This window comes from Bos taurus, chromosome 8 (assembly GCF_002263795.3).
Source record: "Bos taurus isolate L1 Dominette 01449 registration number 42190680 breed Hereford chromosome 8, ARS-UCD2.0, whole genome shotgun sequence".
Classification (NCBI taxonomy): domain Eukaryota; kingdom Metazoa; phylum Chordata; class Mammalia; order Artiodactyla; family Bovidae; genus Bos; species Bos taurus.
The window spans coordinates 42,398,601-42,418,586 of NC_037335.1; the positions used below are offsets into that span (position 1 = coordinate 42,398,601).

General features: G+C 42.4%; 1 protein-coding gene across 11 annotated transcripts in view; it reads right to left on the bottom strand.

Moving 5' to 3' along the window:
• SMARCA2 (SWI/SNF related, matrix associated, actin dependent regulator of chromatin, subfamily a, member 2) overlaps positions 1 to 19,986 on the bottom strand; it is a 179,665-nt gene that overhangs the window by 28,827 nt on the left and 130,852 nt on the right. For 10 of the 11 annotated variants that reach the window (XM_015472482.3, XM_005209984.5, XM_059889213.1 and 7 more), the window contains 1 exon segment: positions 686 to 903. In XM_015472482.3, coding sequence (XP_015327968.1) covers positions 686 to 903 — 218 coding nt within the window. 11 annotated transcript variants of the gene reach the window in all.

Below are 19,986 nucleotides of genomic sequence, written 5' to 3' on the forward strand. Positions count from 1 at the left end.
TCCATGAAAAAGAGATAAAGTTGCTGGAAAACCATCCTCTTTAGGTAGGGTTATTAGGAAGAAGGAGATGGCTTGAACAAGTGCTCAGAAATTTATATGGAAGGATTGAAAAGAGTGAAATTATACCTTTGGCTTGAGTTGTTAGAGGGGGAAAAAAAGTCTTAGCATAGTTAAGGTGAATATTCACGTTAAGACTTTGTTTTAAACCAAACCGATGCTTCCATCAAAATACCTTGGAAGGAAAGAAGAACCGGTATTTTGATGGAAGCATCGGTTTGGTTTAAAACAAAGTCTTAACGTGAATATTCACCTTAAATGTGCTAAGACTTTTTTTTCCCCTCTAATAATTCAAGCCAAAGGAATAATTTCACTCTGTTTCCAATCCTTCCATACAAATGATGGTATTTCGGAAATCCCTTAGGGTTTTGTTTTGTTTTTTAATTTTGTCATCTAAACTCCTATTTCCAAATATCTTACATAATACCTGGTAAAACATCATACAAAATATCAAGCGTAGCCTCTCTAAATTGCATCCAAGTTTACTGATACCTCTGGAGCAAAACCCATAAACCAGGAGGAAGAAAGGGCCCTGGAACCCAGGGTGCACCGCGATGGATCACGCTCTGCAGGCAGCAGCACCTGTGGTCTTGGTGAAGACGACGGAGGTGAGGGACTGAGTGCTCACCTGTCTTTGTAGTTTATCACCGTGTCAATGATCGCATTCATCTGCTTCGTCAGTTTAGGGGGATTTGGTGACAGCTTCTCAGCTGGAGGGCGACCTCTCCTCTTCTTGGCCTTCTCCACATCTTCTTTTGCAGGATCTTTATCCACGTTTCTTCGTCTTTTTCGCTTCTTAAGCCGGACTTCCTCTTCCATTTCTTCCAAATTGCCGTCTTCAATGGCCTGTTAATTGGAAATGAAGGAGAAAAATTCAAGACAAGAGAATACTAAAAAGAAAAAAAAAATTAGATAATTAGAACAAAATGAAACAAACAAAGTAGAAATTAACAGTAATCAGTGAAATAAGAAGAAAAATAGAAAACCACCATATTGGATAAATGTATCTTTAACCCAAGTCTTATTTCCTGATCAAAATATGTGAAGGCCCGAAACACTAATAGCGAAGAATGTGACAAATACGAAGAGATTTATACATTTAAGTGTTTGAAGATAACTAAAACCAAATGACATTTCAGCTCGATGTAGGAAAAGACCTTTACTGTCTTATTTCTGTAGAGAGTCAAAGGTAAACTGAAACAAGGGGTGAATGAGGAAAAAATTTCCCTAAGATTGCATCCTTACATTCATATAAGCTTTGACCTTCTCTTCTTTGAGGTTTTACATCAATTTATTCATGATTCACAACGTAAGTCAAAATTCCATCCAGATTTTCTTCTAACATAGCAATTAGTAAACAAGGAAACGGGAAGTACAAAGCCACATTCCTGGGTAAACGCACTTAAATCATCCGATAAAGAACACACACACTCACAAACAAAAAACACTTTTTTCCAATTACCTGCAAACGCTTGCTTTAAACCAGAGCCAGCAGCACTAGTGCAGAGAGATAATAAAATAGCTATAAAAACAACCAGGTATAAGAAGAAGCCTGTTCATAATGGGCTAAGAGATCCATGTGACAGACCCAGAAGTTTAAACTTTTTTTCCCCCTCCTGGTTAATCTCAAAACTTAAGGAAAATAAAGGGAAAGGAAAAACTGCAAAGAAAAAAACAGCAATAGATAAGAGAAAATTTGACCATGGAAAAGAAAATTTTTAAAAAGACCTTTAAATTGCATATCAAGATTGGTTTCTCACACAAAATAACTGATGTTGTTATTTGTTCCTCCTGCCTCTCAATATTGCCTCCAGTATGCAAATGCTAATCAATCCTTTCTCGTAGCTGAAAAGAGCTCTAATCATAAGGCAATTACCTTCATTTCTCCACAGAACCAAACATGGCTAATATTTATGATCATGTGAGTATAACAATCAATATAAAGAGTGATTACAGCTCAGACATAATTTCTTTCACTTATGTACAATGCCTTCTGAAAAAGAAAGGTTTTGTGAAGAAAACCTGGTGCAGAACACAAAACAACCTGGCATGTTAAAAATGCCAGTGGGATTTCAGAAAGAAAAAAATAGGCTTTCTATGCATCTTCCAATGTGCAAACCCAGAGAAGCAACATGCACACAGACAGAATCCTAAAGGGACAGCCTGAGCCCAGGCCTTAATAATCAAAAGACAATTTCCATCACGATCCTACAGTGTGCAGATAACCACTATGAAGGAGGCAAGGTCTGATGAGTTATGAGGAAAAAGAAAAAAGAAGGAAGAAAAAAAAAAAAAGCTCCACGTTATTTCATTAATATTCATTTGACTAAAAGCAGGACACCCACTATACAGCTAAACACACTGCAGCTAAAGCGAAGATTAAGAAAAGGAAATTTGTCCCGCAAATCTTGGAGGCTGAACATGCTAATAATAAATACAGCATGCAAGGCTGTCAACAGTTAATGGTATTGCTCTCCTCAAGCACCCAGTTACACACAGAAATACGGAGAACACCGGCTTTTGATGTGTTACACACCTACACATGCCTGGGATGTAGTTCTACTGAATCTTCAAGACGGCAACGAAAAAGGATATTTACCTTACCACTATCAGCAGGCCGGCTATCGGAAATCACAGTTAGTGGGGATAAAATTAACAAGCCAGCAAAGCAGCGAGCTGCTAGTCTCTTCATCAGCTGATCAGGAAAAAAAAGAGAGCTGGGGAAAGGCTATGTTTTCATATACAAGTAATTTTATTTTACTGAAAATTTAATACTGAAAGGATTGTGGAGACTCAAATCTGCTGTTTCATTCTACCTACTACAAGGCCCGAAGCCTTCCTCCTTCAGCCTGTTTTAATATTGACAACTACTTATCATATTTTTTTTTCCCCCTGATTATTCCAGGCAGCAGAATTAGAGATTTTTAGCTCAGGTGGTTTCTCATTCTTACTCACATTTGAACAATTAAGCCAATAAGAAAACAAATTAATATTCAAATTTATAAAAAAAAAAACAACAGGTATGCTTTTTTTTGTATTTTAAAGCTTATTTTAGTGCTTTAAGAAAATAGGCTGCGTGGTTTTGGAGCAGTCTAAGATGATTTTTTTTTGGATAAAAGAATTATTTCATTAAATGCATGTAAATTAAAGCAATGTGCATGTTCTCAAGTTTAAGTATTTTGATACATTATTCTCTTTAAAGAAAATCCCAAACAACTGTGACACTTCACTTTCAGTTTCATGATGTAAAATTTTTCATTGTTTTTCTTTTCTGGGGGATAAATGGAGAGGGGGGAAGTTGTGAAAGGATATTTCTCCTCTTACCCCTCCCTTAATTTTGCAAGAATGGAACAAAGCATAAGCTTGTGATATTTGGACTTCTCAATCTCTAAATCTGGGAGTAGCTAAGAAGCGAAAACAAATTAAACTGCAAAAAGAACCAGGGAGACCATTTTTATTACAATTGCTAATACGTGCAGATTCTTATTAAATTTAGGGTTTGGAATTACAAGGAAACACACAAAGTACTGACCATTATTCCCCTTAAATTAAGGTTTTATGCAGGAATGCAGAGAACTACAAAACATTTTCCCTCCTCCCCAAAGACCCCAAACACATCCATATGCAGTGCTTTATGTTCAGGGATTTCTAAGGGTCTTTTTCTAATGGAAATCAATTCACTAAATATTTCCCAGTGCTTCTCGCACTTAAGAGAGTGGAGTAAGATTACTCCAGCCTGAAAGTAAAATTATTCATGGAAAATTTAAAATTGTTCTCCTCTTTAAAAAAAAAAATATTTATTCAACTGGCTTCACTGACACTACTCAGGGCTAGGGGCTAGTGACACACACACAAAACTTGCTACCCAATGCTCAAGTACTACCCCACAAAGAATTCCCTTCCAAACCTTTTACCAGCACAATATTGAAATAAATCACAGAAGCAAACCCCCAGTTTCCGACTGGTGACGTGTTGCGCAAGAGTGCGAGCCCTAATTCAACATACAGACGGCTCCCATGCTGAACTGCCTCTAGATTTAATGAAGTGAATAGGAAGGAAGTCGGGGAAAAAAAGTGTACAAATAAGAAATTAACGCTTTCCTTCCCTACCCAAACGGTGAGACACAACTATAGCGAAGTTTGCTGAGGCGCTTCTTCCCTTAAAGGCACACGGCACCCATTTGGCTCCCGAAGTCGCTAAGAAAGAAAAAAACCCTTCTGGTGATAAAAAATCCCCAGCCAAGTTAAAATAGTTAAGCTTATTTCAGCCTGCGTTTTTTTTTCCTGAATGAAGCTGGGAATTACTCCTTCTTCCACTGGATGGCAACCTTCTTCCCCCCACCCCCTTTTTTCTCTTTCTCTTTCAATTTAAAAAAAAAAATTTTTTAAAGAATACATGATGATGACACAGGATATTCAAGGATAAGATACAGAGTGGCTTTTTCCTCAATCAGTTAAGAAAGCAGTGTGTGTGTGTGTGTATGTGTGTAGGTTCTGATCATAAAATGCAGGATAAGGTTGGTGTGTGTGTGTGTGTTTGTATGTATGCAGGTTCTGATCATAAAATGCAGGAGACAGTCGGTATGTGTGTGTGTGTGTGTGTGTGTGTGTGTGTGCATCCATGTGTGTGTGTAGTAGGTTCTGATCGTAAAATGCAGGAGAAGGTTGGGGTGTGTGTGTGTGTGTATGTGTGTTTGTGTGTGTAGGTTCTGAACATAAAATGCAGGAGGAGACAGTCCGTGGAGACGGTCGGTAGTACAGGATTAGCTGTTTTAAAGCAAACAGTTTGCAGCTTACAGAGCACATGGCAGACCCAGGAATAAGCCACACGTGGGTCCAGCCATGCCCCCCTCTGTCATCCCGACACACACTACGTCTTAGTGAAAGATGAACAGTCCAGAAAGTGCGAATTATCCTGACTCTTCTCAACCCCAGGGTACAGCGAGGTGCTGTTATATGTTACTCCACGATGCCAGGCAGCAGCAGAAGGGATCCATGACTATGAATAGGTGAACAGGGACGAGCAAACAAAAGCCACAAGCCAGCTCTGGGCATACCGTTTCCCTGTGGCTGTCTTTTCCACTCAGCATCTCCAAACACACTGAGCTGTGTGGCACAGCCCTCACAGTGGAACAGACCATCTTCAGAAAAACTAAATGGAGGAATTCAAAAGCAATTCTAGACAATGCATGGATGATCTTTTTGGAGATGAAATAGGAAATTCCGTATTCTAAATTCAAATATCTGGTATTTAAATATCTGCCCCCTGACAAGGTTTCTCTCTGTGTGTTTCTTCTCTTTACCCCCTGTTTCTCTGGGGGTCCTTCTCCCTTAGGACTCTAATTGGATTCCAGAAGGCCCTCAGATGCTGCTGGAGGTAGGGGTGAGGGTTACAGAACTGAGGGCTAAGCAGTAAAGACAGAGGATTGGTGCCAATTACATGTCAATTCCACTGCTTCCTGCGGACCACTAAACTTCATTCCAATATTCAGGGAGACTAGACCTCCCTCAAGCCCTGCTAAGACCTAGAAGCAAATAATACAGGTAATGATCCCCCAGACAACCAGGGGAATAGGAGCAGCGACTACAACCAAAAAGTGGCATTTTAAAGAAAATTCAAGATTTCATGGATAAGAAACATTTTTATAATAGGAATATTTAACAACAACAAAAATTGAACATGGAGCTCTTGCTCAAAATGCCACAATCATTTCAGTCACTCAGTTTCATAACGACTATAGCAATTTTGGATACAGAATTTCAGATCCATGGCAGAAACTGGACAATTGTTTTTGATTATCATATGAAAATTAATAAAGGGAAGCCTCATGAAAATGGAGTCAGGAGGCCAAAAGGGGGAGCTCTCACAAAGCACCACTGCATGTCAATCACAGGAAGAACTGTCAGATTCAGACCCTGAGAAGAATCATCAACAGGACAGATTCACCAGTTACAGGACCTGACTGGAACAGATATTTGGTTGACCTTTGAACAACACAGGTTTGAACTGTGTGAGTCCACTTGCACACCGATTTTTACCAGTAGGAACTACTACAGCACTACATGATCTGCAGTTGGTTTAATCCCAAGTTGGGTGCAGAGGACCTGCAGGTGTGGGGGCCCACTCTAAGTTACACACAGATTTCTGACCGCAGAGAGGGCTGGCACTCCTAACCCCCGCACTGCCCAGGCTCAACTGTACACTGCATCTCCTACAAGACAACCACTACCCCAGCAACCCAGCCGGTGAGAAACCATTATCACTCCAAACCCTTCCTTTTCTCCAAACAACCCTCCCCAACTTCTTCCTTTTTATCCATTAAAGAACACTCCTCTCCTTTGTTTGTTGGACTTGTCTATGATTTTTGTTACAGCATGGTTGTCCTGAAACACAATTCTATGCTATTCCTGAACAAACTCATTTTTGCTGATAAAATAACTTTTATTTTTGAGGTCAACAATTACCACCCCTGCCCCAAGCCATCTGTTAGGTCAATATGCATAAAATCAAATTTCCAGAGGTAAAATAAGCAAGACACAAAAAGACAAATATTGTACAATTCCATGTACATCAAAAAGGAGAGCAGTGGTCCTCAGGGGTCAAACAGATAGGGGTGTGAGAACTGACTGATTAATGAGTACAGAATTTCAGTTTGAGATGATGAAAAATTTCTGGAGCAGAGAACAGTGGTAGGTACACAATAATGTACTGAAGTATACACTTAAGAGTGGTTAAAATTATACATTTTACGCTATGTGTTTTTTATCCCAACAAAAAAAGTCCCTGTAAAAGAAAACAAATTCAACATTAAGGAAAAATCCCCAACAACTGCAGGTTCATACATGTTCCTTGCACCTCAGCACATAATGCTGTGAAATCTTGCGAGTTTTCCTTCCAAACTCAAACTTTACAATATTTCAACAAGAAGCACGTTTGGTCTTGTCCTGGCCGATGACTAGAAGCCTTTTCAGAAATCTTCAATTACTCACTCATTCAGTGTTATTAAGGAAACATCCATGATGTAAGGAAATTCCCGTACACAAGACATACCTGTTCACAAACTTTGTACCATTGTTACCAAATGCCTCAAACACTCAAGAAATGAAACGAATTAATCTGAAGGCTAAGAATTTTAGCACAGTTTTAAAACAAAATTTTTTCCTCTGGGGTTCAATTAACTGATGACAATTTTATAGACCCCCATTTCTTAATTCACTCATCTGTGAGGCAAATCAGAGGCCAGCTGAGTTCCCTGCTCTCCCTAAGTTGGGGACTGAGATGGACAATGTTGGCCACTCAGGGAAAGCAGATGGAGCCTCAGTTTAACTCAATTTCTGATACTGAGAGCTTTTCAGTTTCTTGTTTGATCACTTTAGATCACATTCGCAACAATGATCCAAGGCTCTTTCTTTCCCTCTGATAGCATAAGGAAGCCACAGAAGGAGACCTGGAGAGGAGTGGGGAAAGGGGGCCACTCTTTATACAGTGAGACAGAGTAAATTAGTACCTATTTCAGGTAAAAGAAATTTGAGGTTAGAAGAGGGAAAAAAATACATGGATTATTAAAATTATAAGCATGGGATTCTCCAGGCAAGAATACTGGCGTGGGTAACCATTCCCTTCTCCAGGGGATCTTCCCAACCCAGGGATCAAACCCACATCTCCCTCATTGCAGGCAGATTCTTAACCATCTGAGCCACCAGGGAAACCCCATAAAAGTTATTTAAGGTTCAAGATCAACTATGTACCTTTGTGGCAGTAGTAAACATAATGCTCTATTCAGAGAATGACTTGGATGCAGGGGAGGGTGGTCCCCCAAACTTCTGGCCCCATCACTCCTGCCACATTATAAACACAGTGCATTAACACCTTTGTTAGGCACGTGTTACACTTCAGCTCCCTTGGTGGAATCAACCACAGAGCCCAAGAGAGAACTTGGGAGCCTGTGAAAGCAGCTTAGAGCAACAGTGGAGAATTAAAGAAATACACGTCGGCTCTCTTACCCCAAGACCATTCACCAGTCACTATCAACTCCTAACAGACAAAACTTCACCTGCTTCTTTCCATAGCAGAGCTTCTCCGGGGGCCTAGACCACCTGTGTACTTGGAGGTTCTCAGGATATTAAAAAGGAAGAAGAAGAAGACATGCAGAAAGAATTGTGGCATAATTTCAAAGCTTACAAAGAATAATTTAATGCATCTGAGACTGAATGATTAGGGGTGTAACCTCATTGAGAGATGACGACAAATGGTGAAGTGCAGGTCCTGGGGTCAAATAATCAATACTTTTCTGGGTTTTCCTGTGACAGGCTGTCCGTGAAGCTTACAGGCCACCAGCACAAGACCAGTTCTCTGTCTGTAAACCCACCACGATTAAAGCATCAAATTCAAAGGAATTCAAATGGGGGCAAGGGTAAGAACAGGACACTTGTTCTGCTTAGGGCAGATGCAAAGAAGGCCACCAAGAGCCAAGTTCCAAGCGAGGAGACCACAAAGGTAAAGCAACATGAGAAATCAGGAGCACGGTGATTGGAGGCCATCTCTTAGAGGAAGGAAAGAGCGTCAATTTCAATAAACCTGAAGACGCATGGCATCGTGAATCCTTCTCAGCTACTGCTGCCATCGCCACGGACAGCGGGGGCCGTGGTTCACAGGCTGCTCACCGTGCTGCTGGGTGCTTCATGCTTTATACACATTTGCTCATTTCATCCTCACAACAACCCCCTTAGGTCCTGTTATCTTCCTCATGTTATAGGTGAGGAAACTCAGGCATGCAGAGATGAAGCATACCGTACTGGATCAAGAGATACAAACTACTCTGTATAAAGTAGGTGAACGACAAGGACACACTGCAGAGCACAGGGAACCGCAGCCGTTATCTTGTAATAACTTTTAATGGACTACAGTCTGTAAACATACTAAATCACTGTGCTGTGCACCCCAAATTAATGGAAGATTGTAAATCAACTATACTTCAATTAAAAAATTGAGCGGTGTAAACTCTAGAAGTCTGACTGCATAAGCCCTACGCACATTGGGAGGTTACTCTACTTCACAGAACAAAGGATGTCTCTGAGCCACCAAAGTGAAAGTGAAAGTTGCTCAGTCATGTCCGACTCTTTGCAACCCCATGGACTATACGGACCATGGAATTCTCCAGGCCAGAATACTGGAGTGGGTAAGCTGTTCCTTTCTCCGGGGGATCTTCCCAACCCAGGGATCAAATCCGGGTCTCCTGCATTGCAGGCAGATTCTTTACCAACTGAGCTATCTGGGAAATATAAGCCACCAAGAAGAGGCTAAATTATGCTCAGGCTTAGGTGAATAATACAGTCAAGAACATTGCATGGTACATCTTGGGAAGACTTCGGCAAAGACAGAAACACGCACGCACATGTGTGCTTACATACATGGCACACAGATGGACACACACACATGTACACAGTCCTTGCTTTGCATGGAAGTGAGGGACATAAAAATGACTATACAAGCTGAGACTGAACAAAGTCATTCTGATGATCAACGGGAAAATTATGGTCATTTTATGACATTGACAAATTCGTGTCAAAGCATTAACTCATTGTAGGTTATGCATGTACAGGGGAATTAAAAACATAGTAAAATGAGTATTTAGTACCCTAATTTACAACATGAGAAATATGGCATTAAAATGGTAAAAAAAATCTACCCAGAACATTTGGATAGCACTTGCCTTCTTATTTTCATCAAATAGCTTAGGATACAGACCAAGACCCTTTTCTAAGCCTTGGCAAATTGCCAAGAATCAGCTTTCAACATTTTATGCTTTGCCCTTTCAATGTTGTGAATCCCCCTCACGTTCCTTTAATGTGTTTTTTTGGTCTGTTTGGTACTGTCACTTCCTCTGGGACATCTTCGTCCTTTGCATCACGACTGTTTTCTTCATTACGTCATTAAGTTTGCCTTACTAAGTTTCTCTGGCTGAATATCTAGAGTCCACTCCAAAGGCCCCTGTGTGAGCCTATGTCTTTCTTCATTTAAGATGAAGGTGGACCTCCTGATAAGGTGGTCCTCCAAGAAAGATCTATCTAGGGGTTGCAAAGAGTCAGATACGACTGAGCAACTGAAACTGAACTGAACTGAACTGAGGTCATTGCTGCTGCTGCTGCTGCTAAGTCACTTCAGTCATGTCCGACTCTGTGCAACCCCAGAGACAGCAGCCCACCAGGCTGCGCCGTCCCTGGGATTCTTCAGGCAAGAACACTGGAGTGGGTTGCCATTTCCTTCTCCAATGCATGAAAGTCAAAAGTGAAAGTGAAGTTGTTCAGTCATGTCCGACTCCTAGCGACCCCATGGACTGCAGCCTACCAGGCTCCTCCATCCATGGGATTTTCCAGGCAAGAGTACTGGAGTGGGTTGCCACTGCCTTCTCCCTGAGGTCATTCAGTTCAGTTTAGTCGCTAAGTCGTGTCCGACTCTTTGGGACCCCATGAATCACAGCACGCCAGGCCTCCCTGTCCTTCACCAACTCCCGGAGTTCACTCAGACTCACGTCTATCAAGTCAGTGATGCCATCCAGCCATCTCATCCTCTGTCGTCCCCTTCTCCTCCTGCCCCCAATCCCTCCCAGCATCACAGTCTTTTCCAATGAGTCAACTCTTCGCGTGAGGTGGCCAAAGTATTGGAGTTTCAGCTTTAGCATCAGTCCTTCCAAAGAAATCCCAGGGCTGATCTCCTTCAGAATGGACTGGTTGGATCTCCTTGCAGTCCAAGGGACTCTCAAGAGTCTTCTCCAACACCACAGTTCAAAAGCGTCAATTCTTCAGCCCTCAGCCTTCTTCACAGTCCAACTCTCACATCCATACATGACCACAGGAAAAACCATAGCCTTGACTAGACGGACCTTTGTTGGCAAAGTAATGTCTCTGCTTTTGAATATGCTATCTAGGTTGGTTATAACTTTCCTTCCAAGGAGTAAGCGTCTTTTAATTTCATGGCTGCAGTCACCATCTGCAGTGATTTTGGAGCCCAAAAAAATAAAGTCTGAAACTGTTTCCACTGTTTCCCCATCTATTTCCCATGAAGTGATGGGACCGGATGCCATGATCTTCGTTTTCTGAAAGTTGAGCTTTAAGCCAACTTTTTCACTCTCCTCTTTCACTTTCATTAAGAGGCTCTTTAGTTCCTCTTCACTTTCTGCCATAAGAGTGGTGTCATCTGCATATCTGAGGTTATTGATATTTCTCCTGGCAATCTTGATTCCACCTTGTGTTTCTTCCAGTCCAGCGTTTCTATGATGTACTCTGCATAGAAGTTAAAGAAGCGGGGTGACAATATACAGCCTTGACGTACTCCTTTTCCTATTTGGAACCAGTCTGTTGTTTCATGTCCAGTTCTAACTGTTGCTTCCTGACCTGCATACAGATTTCTCAAGAGGCAGGTCAGGTGGTCTGGTATTCCCATCTCTTGAAGAATTTTCCACAGTTTATTGTGATCCGCACAGGCAAAGGCTTTGGCATGGTCAATAAAGCAGAAATAGATGTTTTTCTGGAACTCTCTTGCTTTTTTCTATGATCCAGCGGATGTTGGTCATTTGATCTCTGGTTCCTCTGCCTTTTCTAAAACCAGCTTGAACATCTGGAAGTTCATGGTTCACGTATTGCTGAAGCCTGGCTTGGAGAATTTTGAGCATTACTTTACTAGCGTGTGAGATGAGTGCAATTGCACAGTAGTTTGAGCATTCTTTGGCATTGCCTTTCTTTGGGATTGGAATGAAAACTGACCTTTTCCAGTCCTGTGGCCACTGCTGAGTTTTCCAAATTTGCTGGCATATTGAATGTAGCACTTTCACAGCATCATCTTTCAGGATTTGAAATAGCTCAACTGGAATTCCATCACCTCCACTAGCTTTTTTTGTAATGATGCTTTCTAAGGCCACTTGACTTCACATTCCAGGATGTCTGGCTCTAGGTCAGTGATCACACCATCCTGAGGTCATTAGGGTGGGTGCTAATCCAATATGAGTGGTGTCCTCCTAAGAGGAGAGGATTAGGACACAGACACAGGACACTGCCAATACCTTGATCTCAGACGTCTTGCCTCCAGAACAATGACAAAGTCAGTTTTTGTTGTTTAAGCCGCTCGGTATGTGCTATTTCGTTTGGTAGCTCTGGCAAACTAATATAGATGATAACTGGAATCTCTTATTTGAGGGACTGATTTTTTTAACTGTATCATGATAATGAACATTTGTAAGTAATGCAATCAGTTAAGTTCAGTCGCTCAGTCGTGTCTGACTCTTTGTGACCCCATGAATCGCAGCACGCCAGGCCTCCCTATCCATCACCAACTCCCGGAGTTTACTCAAACTCATGTCCATCGAGTCAGTGATGCCATCCAACCATCTCATCCTGTCGGCCCCTCCTCCTTCTGCCCCCAATCCCTCCCAACATCAGGGTCTTTTCCAATGAGTCAACTCTTTGCATGAGGTGGCCAAAGTATTGGAGTTTCAGCTTTAGCATCAGGCCTTCCAATGAACACCCAAGACTGATCTCCTTTAGGATGGACTGGTTGGATCTCCTTGCAGTCCAAGGGACTCTCAAGAGTCTTCTCCAACACCACAGTTCAAAAGCATCAATTCTTTGGTGCTCAACTTTCTTCACAGTCTAATTCTCACATCCATACATGACCACTGGAAAAGCCATAGCCTTGACTAGACAGACCTTTGTTGGCAAAGTAATGTCTCTCCTTTTAATATGCTATCTAGGTTGGTCATAACTTTCCTTCCAAGAAGTAAGCATCTTTTAATTTTATGGCTGCAATCACCATCTGCAGTGATTTTCGAGCCCCCAAAAATAAAGTCAGCCACTGTTTCCCCATCCACCTATTTCCCGTGAAGTGATGGGACCGGATGCCATGATCTTCGTTTTCTGAATGTTGAGCTTTAAGCCAACTTTTGCAATGGGGCAGAGCAAAACCTGCTTGTATGTATATAAAACATTCCTTTGAATAAGTGATGGCAGTCTTTATCTTTCATGCCTGGAGTGTAAGGGGAGCTGTCCTGCTCTCAGTTCATCCTGCCTGGATCTACGTTCCAGATCAGGCAACTTCTCCCTGCCCTGGTCTCACCCCGTGGGTCTGAGAACGGGCCCCTGTTCTCGGGATTGCCTGTCTTCAGGCTTGTGCAGGGCCTGGCCTGAGGGTCTCTGCATAAGCCCAAGTGAGACTGACTGGTTGGGGTAGTTCTCTTCTCTTCGAAATTTGAACTACAAATGTGAAAGAGCATACCCACACTGGTGTGAGAGTTGAAGCTGAATGAGGTCATGAGGTAGCACATGCACTTGGGATGTTATTACTATTAACAATGAACAAACAGGAAACATAAGATGCAAAGAGTTTACTGTGCAAAGGAGAAACAATAGCTGGTCCCAAGGAGACTGAAATTCCATAAACACCATGCACACAAGCATCTGGTTAGGCTACATAGATGGACGTGTATGAACACACATACATATATACATGCATACACACACACACACATTAAGAGTGTCAGGAGAGGAATATCTGGTTCCAGTTAAAGTTGAAAAGCCAATTGGGAAATGTACAATAATTTTAGATTTAGATTTACTCAAGTTGTATCTATATGGTACTCCTAAGTATATATAAGATTATTTGCCAAATTTGACTATCCTGCTTTATTTAATACTAAGTCAATAAAGCAAAAAATTCTAAACAGAATTTTGAGCTCCTATTAGCTAAGCAATATACATATGTTGCAAGTGCAATTTGCAATGCAATAAATTTTACAATGAATCTCTACTTTTAAAGCACAAACAAACAAGACCGAGGGAACTATGACCAGGTTTTACTAGTAAACACACTTAGCACTTTTCTGGTCTTGCTTGGTTTCCATAGCTCTGTGGCACCCTAAGCCAGGACTAGCAGTTTTGCTGGGAATCCCCAGCTGAAATTAACACAGAATCGGAGATCCCGTCAACCAAGACAGTGTCAGCAATTGGCATGGGGCAGACAAACATTGGGACAGGCTTTCATGGGCAGTGGCATTCTATTATAGATGACAATCCCTAAAATGCATCCTAGAAACAGAGCATCTAGGGAAAATCTTACGAGATGCACCTCTGAGTAAACTTGAAGGCAGCCAGCATAGTCTCTTAATGGACCTCCACCTAAGACTCTGCTCACGGTACCGGCCTTCTGCTCTCTCCACCTCACTCTGTACCAACACTCAGCTGTGTCACCCAACATTTTGATGCTAGTTATGCTTGTTACTGGAACTACATAAATGTGGGCTTCCCAGGTGGCACTGGCGGTAAAGAACCTGCCTGCCAATGCAGGAGACTTAAGAGACCCGTGTTTTGAACCCTGGGTTGAGGAAGATCCCCTGGAGGACAGCATGGCAACCTACTCCAGCAGTCTTGCCTGGAGAATCCCATGGACAGAGGAGCCTGGCGGGCTAGAGTCCATAGAGTCGCAAACAGTCTAAAACAGCTGAAGTGACAGCACAAACACACAGCTATGAAAAGAAATAGGATTCTTACTTCTACAAAACAGTGAGCGTAACCAAAGACTCCATAAAAGATGAGTTGCTTAAAAACAAAGTACTGTTGAAGTTGGCAAAGGCTAGACTCCTATAATTTGGAAAGGACCTGCCTTCACTCCCTCGTGGCTCAGAGGATAAAGCGTCTGCCTGCAATGCAGGAGACCCGGGTTCGATCCCTGGGTTGGGAAGATCTCCTGGAGAAGGAAATGGCAACCCACTCCAGTATTCTTGCCTGGAGAATCCCATGGACAGAGGAGCCTGGTGGGCTACAGTCCACGGGATCGCAAAGAGTCAGACACGACTGAGCGACTTAACTTTCTTTCTTGCCTTCACTGTGCTTTGTTAGTGTCAGGATTCCCCCTAATGGGTGGGTTAGTTAATTAGACCGAGGAATCCTTTCATGATGTATATATCTATCAAATAATCACAATGTATACTTTATATCTTATAGTTTTGTTAATTATACTGGAATAAAGCTAAAGCTTTTTTTCTCCCCCCACCCAAAGATTCTCACTCTAAAAACAGCAATACTGGAAATCCTATGTGATACATAATGGGTGTTACTTATGCAAGATAGACTACTGTATTCTATCAAGCAGACTCAGAGGAAACCCAAGCCTTCCCTCAAAACTGTGACAAACAGACATATCTTATTTTTTTCCTTGAAGCTTTCATCTACATACAAGTGAGATGTGTATCATTTTCTACCCTTAACTAATATTTTCATTGACAGACTGGCTACTGGGTCTGATTATTTCAGTTAAGGTGGCTTCTGCTGTATTTTTCTTTTTGGGACAGGGGTCACAAAGAAAGGCCTATTAGCTTGCCTGTTCTTTTTTGTCATCCAGTCCTCTTCTCCCCTGCAATAAGATGGAATAGCTCCATTCTGAGTATTTCGGATGTTATTATGGGCCACACCCCATTAGTCAGATTTTACATACCCCTTTCATCACGGGATTGCCCTATTTGCATTCTTAAGTTTTCCTCAGTGAATCAATTCAAGTCTCTTGCCTGGAGCATTGGGATGCCCCTGACCTGGTCATCCCCCTTCTGACCTGCCTGATCTCCTGGCATGCGAACCCAGCGAGAATAACAGGATGAAGCCTGGGAGCTCCCCAGAGCACGCTATGCTTCTTCCCCACTTGGTGATTTCTCACGGTCCCCTCTGGAGTGTCTTTCACAAATCCTTACATCCATGATTGTCCTGCTTTCCTCCAGCTGTGAGACTTTCTTTTTTTTTCCTAACAGAGACCTTGCCTTATTTTTCTGTTTCCCTACAGAATCTAGCTTAGCATTGGGAGGGAAAAGTCAGGGAACAGAATGACAACTGAACGCAAACTCAACTTCTAGACAGAGTTCCCTGTGAAAACTGCTCTTAGGTCATCTACCAGCTTACCAAACACTGCGACTGAATTCAAGTGCATTTGTTTTAGATATTTCTGTATTAATCAAGTACAAAGTTTCCAACTCTAGTGTCAAACTCGTATCTTCCCTGCATCGCCCTCTAGTCTTCATGCCACTTCTCACCTCCCTGTTAGCATCAACTTCTAGAGTCATCAATACTGATGAATCTCCTTCCTGACCATATAAATTCCTTTAGCAACCAAAACACTGACATTTTTCCAAACCTGCCCAAAGCCTCCTATATCCCGTTTCTATTCATCACCTCTAAACCTGTTTTGTTTCCTTTCTCTTCCACTGCTCCTTACTTAAAATCTTTCCATCCTTCAACGCTCCAGTTTTGGAACTTCCTACCTTTTTTCTCCACATTTTCCTTCCTGTGACTACAGATTCTCCCAGTTTTTCTTAGGCCTGCTTCTCTTTTGTTCTGGCTGTAACTATGCAGTCAGTGTAACTGTGTGGTCAGTGGCCCCTTCTGAGTACACAGCAGGCATCACTAATACGTCTGATGTCCTCATCAGCCACAGGCGAGATGTCTCTTAGCGAGTCTAGGAGGACTTGCCTCTGGGGCGCTTCCAAAGTGCTTTCCTGGAGGGGCTGTGAGACACACCCTCGAAGGCTCCTACGTGGGGTGCCTTCTGCTGAGCAGCCTGGACAGACTCACAAGCCTCCGTGTGTCGAATGCTTTCTGAGCAGCCCCTAACTACTGATGGCCGGTACCTGTGACGTGTCCAGTCCCCTATTTTGAATGTAGAATATTCTATGGAGATCCAAATTGGCCCTGGCTTCAAGTATGACCTCAATGCTCTCAGTTTCAAAAATTCTCCCTCCAGCCTGGCCTTACCAATCAAGATTTCCAATATCCTACCAAAAAGTTCCAAATTAAATCATTTTCTTCCGACAGAGTGAATATTTCTCTTCTGAATCCTTCTATTTCATTGAAGGGCAGCAGCATCCCCTACTCCCATCCCCAATTATCCGGAAGAGAAACCTTTAAAATTGTCGATTGTCCTTATTATAATCTATGTCCTGTCAGCCACCACGGTTTACCTCTAAAATAGTTCATCGATAGTTGTTTCCTTCCCTTTGGTCTGGTCTTCTCTTCACAGGGTCAAGTATAATGGCCTCCCTTAGGGGTGTCCCTCATCCTCTCTCTGGGGCCCTTTATATTCATCCTTTATAATGAAAACGGTTATCTTTTCTTGATCTAAAAGGAGGGACAGATCACTCATTCTCAGATTTCAGAAAGGTTCAGACTCCCCATTCTTTCTATGGAGAGGATAAAGAATATAGCCCAAATTCTTTGGTCCCGCAGAGCCTCATCTTAGTTTTTCTTCTCCACTCCCATTCCTATAAAAACTCTGCTCCCAACACACAGGGTTAGAGTAGCACGTGTCACATGCCCATGACTCCTCATGCATCCCTTCGATGGGCACCTGCTTCTCCTGGTCCCTCTTTCCTACCAAACCACGCTTGCCTTTTAAGAAATGGCCAAGCTGCCATTTCATTCATAGTACTATGCTTGACCACTCTTTCCCCTGTTCTTTCATAGTATATTATATTACAGGTACTTTTAGTCACCATTTATTTAAATCTTCTTGGTATGAGCTTTGGCTTTGTCTTAAAATATGTCTGACATGGAAGCAACCTAAATGCCCATTGATACAGAGGTGGATAAAGAAGCCGTGGTACATACATGCAATGGAATATTACTCGGCCAGAAAAAAGAAAAAAAAAAACAGTATCATTTGCAGAGATGTGGATGGACCCAGAGGGTATCACACAGAGTGAAGTTTAGTTAGAAAGAGAAAAACAAGTATTGAATAATATCACTTACATCATGGAATCTAGGAAAATGGTAGAGATGAACTTATTTGCAAAGCTGAAAGAGAGTCACAGATGTAGAGAACAAACTTACAGTTACCAAGGGGTGAAGGGAGTGGCAGGATGGATTGGGAGACTGGGATTGGCATATATACACTATATGTATAAAACAGGTAATAATGAGAACTGACTGTGCTGACCTAACTTGGGAAGTGAAAGTTGCTCAGTCGTGTCTGACTCTTTGCAACCCCATGGACTATGCAGTCTATGGAATTCTCCAGGTCAGATTACTGGAGTGGATAGCCTTTCCCTTCTCCAGAGGATCTTCCCAGCCCAGGGATAGAAGCCAGGTTTTCCGCATTGCAGGTGGATTCTTTACCAGCTGAGCCTCAAGGGAAGCCCAAGAATACTGGAGTGGGTAGCCTATCCCTTCTCCAGTGGATCTTCCCAACCCAGGAATTGAACCAGAGTCTCCTGCATTGCAGGCAGATTCTTTACCAACTGAGCTATCAGGGAAGCGCCATTTAGAAGGAAATTTAGAAAAGAGGGATATATGTATACATATGACTGCTTCACTTTGCTGTTACAGCAAGAAACACAACCTTGTAAAGCAACTATATTCTAATAAAAAATAACAAAAAGTCTAAACCTCCTATCAGTCTGAAATTGCTTTTGGAAGTTTTAAAAAAGTCATTTTAATAAAAATAGCCTTCCAAAGCATTTAGATTGAGGCCTTGCTCAACCAGTGGGACCCCCAAATCTTACTGAAATAAAATTAAGTCTTTATTGTTTACTCTTCTGCTTTCTCAAAATGACAGGGTTTACCGAGGAAGTGCATTCTAAGGTCTGGCTTAAAAGATTACTGTTTAAGGAAAGGCTGCAGGATTATACAGTGAATTATACTAAGCCAATAAATGGGGCAAAATGAAGATTTTTGGTTTTTGTTTGCCCTGCTCGAGCCCTCCTCTTTAAACTGCCTCTATTTTAATTGGTAATTATAAAATCTTTTGTCTCAATCCAGCTTTGGGAGTCAAATGGTTTAAATAAGATATTCAACCCCATTGGCAGAAAGGACCTTCTAAGCCGGACTAGTGATGAATCACCCCTACTTAGCTCAGAGGCAGAACCATGTGGATGACTCAAGTGAACAGGTAAGAAGGAAAAGGGAGGGGCCTGGCCCACTAGAAACCAGGCAACAAGGAGGGTAAAGGAAGGACCCAGAGCCTGCTGCTGGGGAGGAAGTGAAGCGTTACTCTGAACTCAGTCATGTCCGATTCTTTTGAGACCCCATGGACTGTACCTCTGTCCATGGCATTCTCCAGGCAAGAATACTGGAGTAGGTAGCCATTCCCTTCTCTAGGGGATCTTCCCGACCCAGGGACTGAACCGGGGCCTCCTGCATTGCAGGCAGCTTCTTAACCATCTGAGCCACCAGGGAAACTGGGTAGAAGGAAGTCCACAAAGGAGGCCTTTCTGGAGGAGCGGTGGGGTTAACGGCGTTCATGAGGTGTGTCTTACATCCCATCCAGAAGCTTTCTTGATATTTGCAAGCAGTGAGTTCTCCCAGGGTCATTAAGAGATTCATCTGTTGCTGATCTGACCTGAGCTCCTGAACCTTTTCAAGAAGCAGCCAAAATAACAGGCCAGGAGGACGCACACTGACTGAGCAAAGGGGCTGTGAACTGGGAGGTGATTTATTTAATATCTTTCTTTTACCAAACCCCACACTCCCACAGACTTGCACTGATGTGCATTTTCAAAATCTTTAAGGCAATACATTCAACATTCCATATTAAAATACATATATACGAAATGCTGGGCTTCCCTGATGGTCCAGTGACTAAGAATCTGCCTTGCAATGCAAGGGACACTGGTTCTATCCCTGGTATTGGGAAAGACCCCACATGCCTTGGGGCAGCTAAGCCCGTGTGCCACAACTACTGAACCTGCAAGCTACAACGACTGAAGCCTGAGAGCCCAGAGCCTGTGCTCTGCAACAAGAGAAGCCGCTGCAATGAGAAGCCCTCACACCCCAACTAGAGAGTAGCCCCTGCTCTCCGCAACTAGAGGATGAAGCGATGAAGACCCAGTGCGGGTAAAAATTCATATCTTAATAAAAGTTGCTCAGTTGTGTCCGACTTTTTGTGACCCAATAGACTGTAGCC